Genomic DNA, 15,224 nt, shown 5'->3' with positions numbered 1-15,224 from the left:
GGAGGTAACATCCGTTTCTTTGGTGCCTAATCCCACCCCCAGTCACAATTTAATTGCATTTTTAATTTATAATTAAATGAAAACCAGCAACTTCTCATGAACTTCCAAATAAACCCAAGTTGAGAATTACAAAGAATATAAGTTCTTACATTTTTTCCTGATCTTAACAGTAACATACTCCTTGTCTGTTTCGCCAACATCATCTAATGTGGCCACACAGCTTGGTACTACCTGAAGTAATTCCATTATTTTCGAATTCTACAATTTGAAAGAAAAGAGGTAACATTAATATATATTTTTTTTTCTCAGCAGATAATTACCTGTTTTTGATCTAAATGTCAATACTAGTGTAACTGAGCAGAAGCAACTACAGGCAAAACTTCAAGGCCATAAAGCCTAGAGGTTAAGAGCAGCCCTGAATTAGAAGCCTGGCTCTGCCCTCTGCCAGATACTCAAGGTCAGGTGCTTCACTGCTCTATGTGATTAGGTTGACAATCATAGGAGCTATTAGTTATCATGAGGTTACTGAGGACATCCAGCACACGGTAAGTATTCAAAATTGAAAGTTTAAAATATTTCAATACTGTTAAGAAATGTCACTGAAACTTAAATATTGACATAATTAGCCTGAGTAGCTTAGCTTTATGGTGACTTTAACATGTCAGTAGTGTCATATAACAGCATACTAGTTGTCTACCCTGAGCAGAAAACTAGATAAAGAGTTGACATGAAAACAGGAACAGTAAACTTTCTCCCCAGGAGAAAAATACTTTTTCCTCACCATTTCTCCATGGCAAACGCCCATGGCACCGGGAGAGGGGTAAATTGGTCTTCATAATTCTCCATACAGAATGCAAGGCATTTTAAAGCCAAGTGAACAAACTTTCTCCATCATGCTCCTACGAGCACAGGTATATTCCCAGTGCAGGGAGGGTGAAACCAGAACGTTCTCTCAACTTGCTACTTTCCTGCGAGGTCCTGACTGCTCGTTAGGAGCCCAGGCAGCTGCTGGGGGAGCGCCTCTACTCAGGCCCCTGGAAACTACCTGAAGGACCAACTCCTGGCTCCTGAGCAGCCCACTTCTGACCAGGTGACCAAGGGGCGGGTATTTAACCACGTGTTCAACCACACTGGCAGACTTCTGGCACGCCAACTCAGCCAGGAATAGCAATTAGAGGTCTGGCCACTGCCTGGATGTCCTCAGCTCTTCCGCTCACCCACTCACCTGCTCAGCACAATCTATAGCTGTGCACTGCCTCTTGTTCAAGACCTGAACTGAAGCTCCATGAAGCAGAAGCAGCTCCACGACAAAGACGTGCTTTTCTGTCACAGCCTCGTGCAGTGCTGTGTTGCCTTTATTGTTAGAAACATTAATGGAGGCCCCATGCTGGAAAGCGAAAAGGTACAATCAAAAGGAATGCTAAAAACTATTAATGCATAATCTAGGTGGTGTGTATATGGGTGTTCGCTATAAAGTTCTCTGAATTTTTCTGTATGTCTGAAATTTTGCTTAAAATGTTAGGGGTAAAATAACTGAGAAAAGTAATACTAAATATCTTTGTACATAAGTACAAAAAAGATATGGCAGAAAAAAAAACAGAAGTCACTTAAATGTATACTGCAGGAACAGTTAAACCAATAAATAAACTGGTACGTCCATACTTATGCAACCATTAAAAATTGAAGTTTTTAATAAACAACTTTCTACTTTAAGTGCAAACAAGCAAGATAGAATACAATACTGATCTAAACTATGTATATTTTTTTTAAAGTTCACCACCATTAGATGCCTTTGAGTAATGGGGTTGTAACAGGAAGGTTGTTTTTTCTCTGCTTCTTTAGATTCTTTGTTCTATAATCAACACATATAACCTTTATCACGAGAGGGGAAAAGTAGCAGTGACAAAGGACATTCAGCTCAACACTGAAGATAACAATTCGACCTACCCTGGTAAGCAAGGCAAGATCCACACCTTCAGCAAAAGCAGCGTCTACGTCCCTAATTCTGCATCCTTCATGCAGCACGGATGCTGAGACGCCATTTCCCATCAAAACACCACCACGTGGAAATTTGGTGCAAAGCTCCTCTCTCCAGTGGCAGCTTAAAGCAAAGGGCAAGAGGCCTGCCCGTCCCTGCCCATCTTTAGTGCACTGCCAGGAGCTTGCCACGAGACAAGATGCCCATCACTGACCAGTGTCAGCAGCTCCTGGGCTGTGGGAACCCGTACCTGTAGCAATAGCGCCGCGACTTCATGGTGGCCACTGGAACAGGCGTAAATGAGGGGTGTGTTACCACTTATATCCTTTTTATCGGGTTTAGCATTGGAATCTAATAGATACTTCACCACCTAACCCAGAGAAAAACAATTTACAACCTTAATTAAAGTCTGCAGAGAGAAATCCTCTAACTTGGTATTCTTTTGACTTTTTTCTAAGTTTACCCAGAAGCCCCTTTAGACCCGTGTCTGACCTCTGGAGAAAGCAGATCAACTGAAAGAGGGTCGACTGTGTGCCAGACGCTTGTTTTTTTTCATTTAATCATTAGATCTACTCTATGGAGAGCTGGAATTATTACTCGTTTTACAGATGAGGAAACTGATGCTAGATGTCATGAGAGAGAGGGGAGATGTGAAGCAGAGTTCCAGACTTTAAAAAGCTTATGATAGAACTAATGAGGGAAAATGAAAAATACAGGTAATTTTCAAAAAGAAAAATAAGACTTTAAAAAGTCAATCATTCCACAATATCTCTTGGCCCTACTCCATAAAGTGCTGAACTGTTTAGCACAGACCAGGGGCTGTGGACATGTCAGGGTGCTAAGACGGGGCTAGAGCCCTGGATGACCAACACCCAAGCACTGAGAGAGCTCCTGCTGGGGCTGGAATCAGAACAACAGTCCCTGTGCCACCCAAATGTGACTGGCAGTGGGAGGGGGTTAGCGCCACCTCCAGATGCACCAGAGTTCTGTGTTCTGTTGCTGAGTGGTCCTGCCACGTGCACCAAGAATCTCGGGGCTGGGGGGAAGGACAGGAGCCGGTCCCCTGGGCTAGCCCTTCTACAGCACTCCCAGCAGGTGAGGTTTCAAGCAAAAGCAAGTACCCTGACGTTCTGCCCAAGAGACAGAACCCGTACCTGAAAGTGGCCTTGCTGGCAGGCCAGGTGGAGCGGGACGGCTTGGTTTGCATTTCTGGCACCTACACTGGCACCATGCTTCAGGAGGAGGGGGATGAGGTCCGCCCGACCATGCAGGGCAGCGACGTGCAGTGGGGTGGAGCCATCCCGGTCGGTCACATTCACACCCAGCCCACTGGCGGGAATCTTTGCCAGCTTCTAGTAAGTGCAGAAGATGGAAATGGAAATGTCATTTATATTTAAGAAAACTGCGCTGAAGGAATGAAGCCATCTGTCCCCCACAGCCCCTTAGCAAAATTCAAGATCACAGTGGGATCCAGAATCAGGTTGTCCAGACGTGAATTCCTACCACATTAGAAAAGCATGCTACATCAAACGATTAATTTCCATTTTCAAGAAAGCAACCCCCTAAAATGATACCATATTATGCCAAAGCAATTCAATGGGGAAGAGAAAGTCTGTTTAACAGATGATGCGGGAACAACTGGATATTCATATGTGGAAAACCTGCACATCAACCCTTATCTCACGCCAAACGCAAATAGTAAAATGGATCATAGACCTCAGTGTAAAAGCTACAACTGTAAAACTTGAAGGGAACACAGAAGAAAATCTGCAACATGGGATAAGCAGAGATGTCTCAGGTCAGACACAAAAGCAAAAAACATAAAATTTTGAAAAACTAAATAAAATTTAAAAATCTTTGCTCTTTAAGAGAGATAGTTAAGAAAATGAAAAGGCAAGTCACAGAATGGGAGAAGACATTTGCAATGTGTGTATCTGACAAGGACTTATACCAACCAGAATTGAAAAAAAAAACCACAAACTCTTACCACTCAATAAGACAATCCAACTTTTTAAAAATAAATAGGCAAAAGATTTGAAAAGACTTTTCACAGGAGACAACAGGTGAATGGCTGGTAAATAAGCACATAAAATAACATCTTTAGTTATCAGGAAAATGCAAATCAACATCAGGAATGACAAAACCAGGGGTCAGAAAACAGATCAGTGACTGTCAGGATGGGGATATTTTGGGGACAGAATATTTTAGGGCAATGAGAGATTCTGTATCTTCACTGTGGTGCTGACAGTTATGTGACAATGCATTCGTTTGTCAAACCTTCTAAAACTGTGCTACTTACCTCCATAGTTCACCTTCATTTTTATCATGAAACTACCCTACTATTCAGTGGTTTTAATGTCAATCGTGCAGATATAAGAATAATCAGTAATTAATAGGGCAAACAAAAAAACTAATTTATAAACCATATAACTGAAAAGAAACTTAAATTGAGATACTGAATCATGTTTTGATAGTGGAATCAATACGTCAGAGTTTTCTGTGACTGATCGAGGACTAAAACTTTGGTTGTCTAGTATACTTTCCAATGATTAAAAATGTTATCTCAAAAAAACTATACTAAATTTAAAGGGTGAACTTTACTGTAGGTAAAATTTACCTCGAAAATAAAAACAAACGAAGAAGTAGTGGGGAAAAACACAATGAAATACCACTGCACACTTACCAGGATGATAGCTAAAACTTAAAAGCCAGAACACCAAGTGCTGACAAGGGTATGGGGGCAGCAAGAGTTCACACACACTGCTGGTTGGAATGGAAAATGCAGTTTCTTATAAAGTTCAACATAACACTTACTGTATAAGCCAGCAGTTATATACCTAGATATTTACCCAAATAAACATATTTATGCAAAGACATACACAAATATTCACGGTAGCTTTCTTCCAAAACCAAAAACAGAAAACTATTCAAATGTCCATCAATAGGTGATGAGATGCACAAATTATGGTATATTCAACAAAATACTACCCAGCAATAAAAAGAACTGCTGAGGCAACAGGAATCTCAAAAACATTCCTCTAAGGAAGCCAGAATCAAAAGAGTGTGTACTGTATGGTTCCATTCACACGAAATTCTAGAAAATGCCAATGTGTCTGTAAAGACAGAAAGCAGATCCGTGATTATGTTTGCAATATGTACATCTGATAAACTGTCCCTGCATGGGATAGGGGAGGAAAAAAAGAAGGGACAAGCTGCACAGCAGTACAAGGAAATTCTCAGAGGTGAGGGCAGTGCTCTATATTTTGATTGCAGTGAAGGCTTCATGGGTTTATACAGCTGTAGAAACTCACCAAATTGTATACTTTACATGGCTATACATTAAGTCTTCATTTAACTGTCGATAGGTTCTGTGACGTTAAACAAAATGATGTACAACAAATTTTACCATCAGCTAATTGATTTAAACAAGAGGTAAGTTCCTATAGAATCTCAAAGTTATATTGAAATGACATTATTGGGGGACCTGCTATACTTTATTATTGTATGTAAATTATACTTCAATGAAGATTATTAAACACACAGTGGGCAAGAAGAGGATGGGGTTGGGGGGAGTTTCAATCACAGACATGAAGCAATTAGTGTTGTGTCTTTTTGAGAAATTACAAAAAAAGGAAAAGAGGTTTTAAAAGAGCAGGGGAGCGGGGAAAATAGCTCATGCTAACAGAGGCTCTGTTCATCCCTTTGGCGACCAAATCAAAGTTGTGGTGAAACAAGAAGCAAACAGCAAGGAAAAGTTGTCTGGGATCTGGAAGAACAAGCCATACAACTAGAGAGAAATCTAAGAAAGCACCTGCAACGGCAAAAGGTAGGATGGGGCGAGGACATGCCACTGACCGGTCCCGAGCGGCTGAGTGAGACGGAGGCTGCGGCAGTGGCAGCTGCAGACGCCTCTTAAAGAGGCCACGTCTGCAAGTGGACTTTCGCGGTGACGGACCTGCTCGCTCTGAGCACCAGTGCTGGTTCGGCTGCGCACGGGGCACCAGGGTCTTACAGGGGGACACTCAGTTGTCAGAGTGAAGGCCGAGGTGAGACTCACTATAGAAGTCCCGGCGGTATCCACTGTTCCTCTGTTGAGCCCTCCCCCACCCAGTGCGCCAGACACAGCGCCACCATAGCTGAGACATCATCAAACTGGATAACAGAGGTCACTCTTCCCAGAGAATTCCCTGAAACTCTGCCTCCCGAACTTGCGGGCCCACCCTAGCCACATCCAGCTGTGTCCTTGGTGAGTCAGGTGCCCGTTGCTGAGTGGTGCCTAGACTCACGCTGGAGGCAGCGGGCCTTGGTTTCTGGTGTGGCCTCTTGAGGCAACTAGAAGCAGAGCACCTGTGGATTGCTTGCTGAATCTTAACAGGTGGCCCTGGTGGGGAACAAGCGGGGGCTAAATTAGGCCTGCAGCTGACCCATCTCAGGACTGTGCCACTGGACACCTACTACGCAAAGCCACACTAATAAGACTGGGAGACTTAAGAGCTTTGCTTAGTACATAGAAACAGACACGGAAAGGCAGCCAAAATGGGAGGACAAAGAAGCAGAAACCATATGAGAGACCAGAACAGAGATCCAGGAATAATGGAGTCGAGTAATCTAATAGATGCAGAGTTCAAAACACGGGTTATAAAGATGCTCAATAAACTTAGGGGAAGTGTAGATGAATTCAGTGAGAACTTTAACAAAGAGATAAAAAACATAAAAATGAAAATGGAAATTATAAAAGGAAACCAGTCTGAAATGAAGAACACATTATCTGAGATGAAGAGTATATTAGATGGAATCAATAGAGTGGATAAAGAAGAGGACTGAACCACTGATATAGAGGATGAGGAAGCCAAGGACACTCGATCAGAATGGCCAGAAAAAAACCGACTGTACTAATAATTTAAGGAGCCTATGAGCCACTATTAAATGTAAAAATATCCATATCATAGGGATACTGGAAGGAAAATAAGATGTTGAAGAGCCATTTGAAGAAATAATGTTGGAAAACTTCCCTCACTTGGTGAAGGAAATAGACATAACACTCCAGGAAGCTCAGAGAGTCCCAAGAAAGATGAACCCCAAGAGGCCCACACCAAGACACATCATAATTCAAATGCCAAAGGTTAAATACAAAGAGAGAATCTTAAAAGTAGCAAGAGAAAACCAGATAGTTACCTACAAGGGAGCACTCATAAGACTGGTAGCTGATTTCTAAAAAGAAACGATGTAGGACAGAAGGGCTTGGGACAAAATATTCGACGTGATGAAGACACAGGATCTACAACCAAGAATACTTTATCCAGCAAAGCTATCATTTAGAGTTGAAGGACAGATAAAGAGCTTCCCAGACAAAAATAAGCTAAAGGAATTTATCATCACCAAGCCAGTATTACAAGAAATGTTGGAAAGACTTCTTTAAGAAGAAAAAACATGTATCAAAAAACAGGAATAAAGAATGGTAACAACTACATTCCTATCAATAAGTATGTCAAATGGAAAAGAATTAAGTGCTCCAGCCAAAAGATAGAGTGGCTGAATGGATAAGAAAACAAGACCCCTACATGCCGCCTACAGGAGACTCAACTTCAGATTAAAAGACACACACAGACTAAAAGGAAGGGGAGGGAAAAACCTATTGCTTGGATGGACCTAGAAGGTATTTAAGTCAGACAGAAAGATAAACACTATGTGGTTTCACTTATATGCAGAATCTAAGGAATAAAAAGAACAAACTAATAAAAAACAGACACAAATATAGAGGATAATCTGGTGACAGACAGAGAAGAGGGGGCCAGGGGGCTGGGGGCTGGGAGAAAGGGGTGAAGGGTTAGAGAAGTACAAATTAGTAGCTGATGGACGGTCACAGGGATGGGGAGCATGGCAGAGGGAATGCAGTTGGCATTAATATGTTGGTTAGGTGGAGGACTAAGGGAGGGAGGAAGCAACTGAAATATATAGATGTCTAACCAATGTACTATATACTTGAAACTAATTAAAAAACAAAAAGAGCAGAGGACATAAGACTTCATCCAATAAATTCAACAGAAACTGTAATGTGTAATTCAGCTACTTGTTATGACTAATGAATTGAGGTGGAGAAGAATAGAGCACAGGAAAATGATGAAAGAACAACGGAGAGATACAGTAACCCCTCTCGCCATTCAGAGTCACTGATCGGCCTGGGGGCTTTGTTACATCACATCAGATCCTTTGAAACATCATCTGCCTTTTTAATCCTTATGTTTTTCATAGCTGCCCGTCTAGGGGAAATAAGTTTTTTGGACTGTACATATCTGACATGGGGACAGAATAAAAGCTGTACGTCCCAATGTACACATTACCCTGCAGCTGAAAAGCTACATGTCAATGAAAAATTTAGTCATTTAAATACTCTTAGGTTAGAGAAACCCATGAAGCCTTTAAAACAAGATAGTATTTTCTTGCAATACAAAGGATAACACCACTATTTCTGTTTTATAAAGTCAAATTAATTTTCTTAGTATGTGACATACAGGTAGCACACAAGTACGTACTATGTACAGGATGCTATTTATAACTGCTGAAAAGAAAATAAAACGCTTAGGTATACATTTAACAAAACATGGACAGGATCTGTATGCTAAAAATCACAAAATGTTCAAGAAATCAAAGGCCTAAATATTAGAGAGATATACCATGTTCATGAAGACTCAACATAGTAAAGGTGTTATTTCTCCTCAAATTGATCTACAGTTTTAATGCAATTCCTATCAAAATCCTAAGAAAGTTTTTTTTTTGTAGACATAAAAAAGCTTATTCTAAAATTTATATGGAAAGGTGCGGGCCCTAGAACAACTAAAATGATCCTGGCAAAGAAGAATAAATTAGCAGGAATCACTCTATCCAATATTAAGGCTTGATATATAGCTACAATAATCAAGACACTAACACCGGTGAAGGGACAGACACACAGGTCTACGGAACAGAACAGAGAGCGCAGAAACAGACCCAGCCCGCATATAGTCAACGGGGGTCCAAAAGCAAGTCAGTGGCCCTTCAACAAATGGTGCTGGAGCAAGTGGACATCCGTAGGCAGAAAAATGAACTACAACCTAAATCTCACACCCTGTGCGAAAATTAATTCAAACTGGATCAAAGACTTAACTGTAAAATGTACAATTACAATACTTTTAGAAAAAAAAAAAAAAGAAGAAAATATTTGGATTCAAAGGGTTCTTAGATTTAACACCAAAAGCACAATCCATAAAAGGAAAAACTGATAGACTGGACTTCTAAATTAAAAACTTGCTTTGTGAAGAAGCTATAGGCAAACTACAGACTGGAAGAAAATATTTGCAAACCACACATCTGACACAGAGTTTGAATCTAAAATGTATAAAGAACTCTTAAAACTTAACAGTAAAGAAAAAAATCAGTAAGAAAGTGGACAAAGGAAATGAACAGATGTTTCACTGAAGAACATATAAAATGACAAATAAGCACATGAAAACATGTTCAATGTCATCGCCCATAGCAAATGCAAATTATAACCACAATGAGATAGTGCTACACACCCATCGGAATGGCTAAAATAAAAAATAATGACAACGCCAAATGCTGGTGAGGATAGGGGGAAATTCGATCACTCAAACATTGCTGGTGGGAATGTAAAATGGTACAATCACTCTGGAAAACAGTTCATCAGTTTAATATAGAAAACTAACCATAGAATTACCAAGTAATGATCATATGATTCAGCAACTGCATTCTTGGGCATTTACCTTAGAGAAATGAAAACTATGTTTTCATAAAAACCTGTACATGAATGTACATAGCAGCTTTACTTGTAATATCCCCAGACGGGAAACAATCCACATGCTCTTCAACAGGTGAATGGTTAAACTGTGGCACATACGTACCATGGAATATTGCTCAACAATAAAGGAATAAACTGCCAACGACATGCGGCAACTTGAAATCATGTTAGTGAACAAAGCCAAGAGGTTATATGCTATATGATTACATTTATGTAACATTTTTGAAATGACAAAATCACAGAAATGGAGAACAGATTAGTTGTTGCCAGGGGTTAGGGATAGGGGGAGACAGCGACAGAGGTAGGTGTGGTTATAAAGGGGAACACGAGTGATTCTCTTTGTGGTGAGCCAACTCTTCTATACCTTGAATATGGTGGTGGATACACAAAGCTACATATGTGATAAAATTGCATAGAACTAAATACACACACATAGTCATATACACACATAAGCACATGAGCACATGTGAAACAGGATATCTGAATAAAATGGATGGACTGTAATCATGCCAACATCCTGGTTGTAATACTGTATTAAGGTTTTGCAAGCTCTTACCGTTAGGGGAAACTGAATCGTACAGGGGACTCTCTCTGCCACAGAGGGTATACCAATGTGAACACAGGCAGTGGCGATGGAACTCGAGTGCAGGTGACTGCAGTCATGCAGGCAGAGACACTTGGACATGTCTATTCGTAAACTCCTGGCTGTGACTCATGGGCTCAGAGAGCAGCCAAAACACGAAGCATGTGTGGCTGTCCCACCTCACTAACCTGTCTGCTCAGGAGGCAGGCAGTGCAAGCCAGATCCTGCACTAGCGTCGCTTCTCTCCACCCTGACCTACCTAATCCCCGCCACGTCTCAGGGAACACCCACTACCAGCTACTTGGAAATTAGCTGGCTGAGAAGCAACTTTCCCAAGGGGAAAAAGAAGAATCTGCCTTGCTACCCCCACCCCTATCAATAGAAGCCAAGCCAAACCTTTTGAGCTGGAGCGCATTTTGGGCACTGGCACAATGGGTGACAAAATTCAAGATCTGCTGCACTGACAGTATCCTCCTCTTCATCCACGTCCTCATCTGTCCACTCCAAAAGGTAACGCACCTGGTGTTGCACAGTAAAGAGAAACGGGAACTTAAAACTCATCCTTAGCTCCTTTATAAGCCACAGTCTGTCTGTCTGGTCTGTCTCTGTTCTTCTCTCTGTCCCTGTCTCTGTCTCTGTGTGTGTGTGTGTCTCTCTCTCTGTCACACTCACACACACACACACACACACACACACACACACACACACACACTTCCCGAAACAGGGCCTGCACTTCCTCAGCCACCAAATTTAAAAATGACTGCTGCTGCTCACGAAGATTCCAGGGTTCCCCTGTGCTCAAGCCTTTCTAGCTTCTTTTAATGGTGACGTAGAGAGGTTAAGCTACCATTTCTGCAGCTTGTGTTAAAGATTCTTTTATTCTGTCTTAAAAAGTGACAGAGTGCTGCTGCTTCAAAACTCTGGTCCCAGAGCATTTAGTAAGCACCTCCTTTAATATTAATTGTATGCTTTCAACAACCAGCCCCTCCCTTTTTATCTGGAAGAAAACTCACTCCAAGAGCTCAACAACTTGTTCAGGGCCACACACTAGTAAGTGGCGGTCAAAGCACCACGCCAGTGTCCTTCCCACTATAATGTACTGGGCCACCGGTCAGAGCTCCGAAAAGAGCCCTGAATAGGTCAAATACAGGTTCCCGTAAAGACTAGTTTCTAGGAGATTAAATTTGGGAAAAGAAACAATACACTTTCTGGTTCTAAGCATTGAGGAAGTCAATAGACGCCTGCAAGGATTGATGGGGTTCCAGGATGACCCCCTTTAACCCCAAACTTCTCTCCTCCAGGTCCCTTCCACGTGTCTGACAACAGATACTGTTCAGGGTGGAAACACCAAAGGCTCCAGAGGCTTCGCCCCCCAGGTAGCTGGGACAGACTGAGGGCAGGTCCCCTGGATGAGAAGAGGGGAACAAGAAAGGGAGTAGGGAGCTGAGGGGCAGGTGGTGCCAGGCAGGGCGTTGGAGGCTGTCGCAAGTGTAGATTACTTTGGATGGTGACCCCAGGGCACTGGACAGTTTCTGCTCACTTCCTTCCTGAGTGGCCTCAGTGCCCTCGCCCGCCCACAGAAGGAAGAAGAGCAGATGTGTAATGACACAGGGACAGTCACAATCATTATGCCACTGGCTCACGCTATGGCTCTTAGGGTACCTAAAGAGGGCCTCCTTTGCTTACCCCAAAGAACACTGGGTCTCCCTGGAGCTGGCCTCATGACAGGAACAATGTTATATTGGCCAGATACCGACACTGTGTCCCGCCCCTTGGATAACCCATGTGTCAGTCCGATGGATTAACAGTGGTTTCTGGGCAAAGGCTAATACACCAATAACTACGTTCAGATTCTTAATAACCCAGAGGCTGCTATAACCAGAGCCCAGGAATTTCTGTCCACCACCTCAAACTCATCATCAGTGAAGAGCACTCTGGAAACACACGTCAACAGTTCCGGGCGAGACGGGGAGTAGTTATGTTTCTGTGAAGGCTTTTAGTAACAAACTAAATATAATACTTTGTAGGAAGGAAGGGAGGGAGGAAGGAAGAAACACACATCATTGTAAAGTTCTCTTGTAATATGACTCATTCAGAATTCCTAATTTGCTAACTACCTAATTTACTCCTTTTGAAGTGGAAGACATAAATTCCTTTAAGGCAGCAAACAGCAAGCCAGGGGCACTGCCTGTGGGAATCTAACAAAGGCTGTCTCCACTCCCCAGTGATCTCATCATAGATATTGCCTGTCACCTGACAGTGAGGGTTGGACAGACACCCATAGCCAGGACATCCTCGCCAGGTGCCAACCCAGAGCAGTCAGCACCATCTCACCCAGACACCTGCGTGTGACTCCTCGGAGCCCCAAGCTTCAGACCCCAGCCTCCTGGCTTAGGAGTCACAGCCATCCACAACTTCTGCAGGGTCACACCAACACCCTCTGGGTTCTGCTCTCACCTCTGTCACCTCCCCCTTTCCCACAACCCTGACTGCTCACCTGGCTCCCAGCTAGCTGGTGGGCCTGGGCTCTGAGCCCACAGTGGACATGGGCTGGTCTTCTCGCCAACATCTCACCACCCTCCCGGAGTATGAATGTCTAAAAGGTGGGGCCACGCTCGCCATGCAGTTTTATGTCCACTTGCTCATTACTTGTGGTGGAAATGTGACATTGCCAATTAGTGAATATTCATTAAATGCATCACCCTCTATGTGAAAGTGAACAAGGAATCCACACGGCTCCTCACTGAATGCAGACAGGAGACAGGTATAGCTGTTTTAAACCGAGAGCAAGCTTTTCTAAATGCACTTCTAAAAACTCACCATTTCTAGATCTCCATCAGCAACTGCTCTTAAAAGTTTTTCTACCTTAATAAAAGGAAAAAGAATGTTAAAAAGATGATTTTAATAAATAGTAATAAAAATAAAGTAATAAAATACCACATTCTGAAAACCTAGTAGTTTTCATTTGTTTCTTGATTTGTGGAGTATCTTTCAAACATATCTGTAAAACTGCTCAGACAGGACATCCTAGGATGGTGCTGGTGTGCACGGAACCCATTACTACTTAAGGTCTATGCAATGACGCAGCTTATTTATGTGGCGAAGCGAGATGATGGTCACCCTGAAGCACAAGCACCTCCTAGGAGGCCAGCCACCCTTTAGGGCTACATATATTCAGCTCTCATTATCTGCTAATTGAGGGTGCATGAGGGGACACCCCTCCCGAGAACCATTTCAGGTCTCTGTTAGACTTTGGATCACGTCTCTTGGCTTCCATTGGTGTGCTTTTGTATCAAGCTAAGCTTACTGGGCCCTCTAAGAGCAGGTCCGGGATTGGGGGTAGCAGGGGAAGAAGGGTCTTAGGTGGAGTCAGTGAGGAATCCCCATCCACAAGGCAACAGGCAAAAACTTCGTGGCACATCCATGCAATGGTCTGCTCTGTGGGCTGACATTGGACAAGCTCTAAGACAGATTAAATGAGGGAAAAAACCAGGTTATAAATCAGCTTTGGGTGGGTGCATGTGAATGTCGACACAGATTCTATAAGAGTCAAGAAGAACCCGGACCGGGTTAACGGAGGCCCTTATGGTGTGGGGGGTTAAGGGCAGAGAAAATTTACTTTGTAAAATGATTTGAAATCAGTGGACCCACAGGTGACTTTACTTGTACTTGTCTCAGAATATTCTCTCTCTCACACACAGAGGCTATCCACAAAGCAAAGAGCTGCTTAGGGAGCAGACCATGGAGGGCAAGCGGGGTGAGAACCGTCTGGGCTCCCCTCCAGGGCACCAACCTCCGTTCCAGCAGACACGGCTGTCCCAGTCATGGTGAGCAGCCAACTGGGAGGCCCTCGTCAGGCCACGATGCTTTAATCGCACCATAATACAGGGCCACCCAGCCCTCCGGCCGCCCTCCCATCCGAGGGCCTCACCTCTCTGTAGTCCTTCTTGGGCTCTTCTTGCCTGGAGCTCACTGACACAGAGGAGAAGCTGGAGGTGGAGGACCCCTGGCTGATGGAATCCATGGAGCGTTGAGGGGGTGGCACAGGGGCCTGCAGCAGGGGAGCCGACAAGAGCAGCGATAGGTGAGGGCCAGAGTAGGCCCTAGTCATAAACAGAGCCAACGAGCACAGCCCTGTTCACTTACCTCTGAGGCCTGCTGCCTCCTTTCAAAGGACAGATGACGGGCTTCCATTATAGACAGAATCTAGGAGGACGAAGGGGAGGAGAAAAAATGAGATGAGTCACTAAAGCATGGTCACCCACAACATTCCACTGCCTGCCCATCTCCTCGGCAGGTCACGCAGCCCAGCCATACCCTTGGAAAGACAGAGGAACCAAGTCCCAGAGTGGGTGGGAACTGACTTCGGATCACGCTGGTTAAATCTGGGTTTCCCGCTGCCTGTCCCATGGGCTCAAGAACATGAGAAGCCCATCTACAGAAGGGGCCTCAAAGGCAGCCTTGTCCAGCCCCTGGGCTGTTTGTCCACTGGCACCCATGGGTCTCATGGAGGAACAGCTCAGAGCCGAACCAAGCAGACTTCCCTTGGGAAGGGGCCTTTGGTAGACGCAGCGGTGGCAGAGGAGCCCTCGGCTCCTTGAGGGCATCTCAGGCCAAGGGCAGCACTGCCCAGTCTTGTCAGTTCTGGCGACTACAAAGTTGAGACGCTGTGAATGCACAAGGAGTATGGCTCAGGCCCCCCTGGGGTCAAGGGCAGAGATTTAACCTTCTAAAACTGTGCTACTATAAATCTTACATTAAGTGTTCGCATCACGCCCAAAAATAATAATAAAAAAGAGGACAGGAGGTAACTTCCGAAGGTGATAGATATGTTTACGGCACAGATAGTAGTGATAGTCTCATGGGTG

General features: G+C 43.6%; 1 protein-coding gene across 4 annotated transcripts in view; it reads right to left on the bottom strand.

Annotated features, from left to right (window-relative positions):
- ANKRD27 (ankyrin repeat domain 27) overlaps positions 1 to 15,224 on the bottom strand; it is a 49,316-nt gene that overhangs the window by 3,335 nt on the left and 30,757 nt on the right. For all 4 annotated transcript variants that reach the window (XM_039888614.1, XM_039888616.1, XM_039888613.1 and 1 more), the window contains 8 exons: positions 14,503 to 14,562; positions 14,288 to 14,407; positions 13,177 to 13,221; positions 10,753 to 10,875; positions 3,133 to 3,330; positions 2,229 to 2,348; positions 1,226 to 1,387; positions 150 to 258 (listed from right to left, as the gene is read on the bottom strand). In XM_039888614.1, the coding sequence (XP_039744548.1) occupies positions 150 to 258; positions 1,226 to 1,387; positions 2,229 to 2,348; positions 3,133 to 3,330; positions 10,753 to 10,875; positions 13,177 to 13,221; positions 14,288 to 14,407; positions 14,503 to 14,562 (937 nt within the window). The remainder of the gene's footprint in view (positions 1 to 149; positions 259 to 1,225; positions 1,388 to 2,228; positions 2,349 to 3,132; positions 3,331 to 10,752; positions 10,876 to 13,176; positions 13,222 to 14,287; positions 14,408 to 14,502; positions 14,563 to 15,224) is intronic.

The sequence above is a fragment of the Pteropus medius genome, unplaced genomic scaffold (assembly GCF_902729225.1).
Source record: "Pteropus medius unplaced genomic scaffold, Ma_sr-lr_union100, whole genome shotgun sequence".
NCBI lineage: Eukaryota > Metazoa > Chordata > Mammalia > Chiroptera > Pteropodidae > Pteropus > Pteropus medius.
Note: the sequence above shows the minus strand (reverse complement) of the source record. Positions and strands in the feature narration are given on the sequence as shown.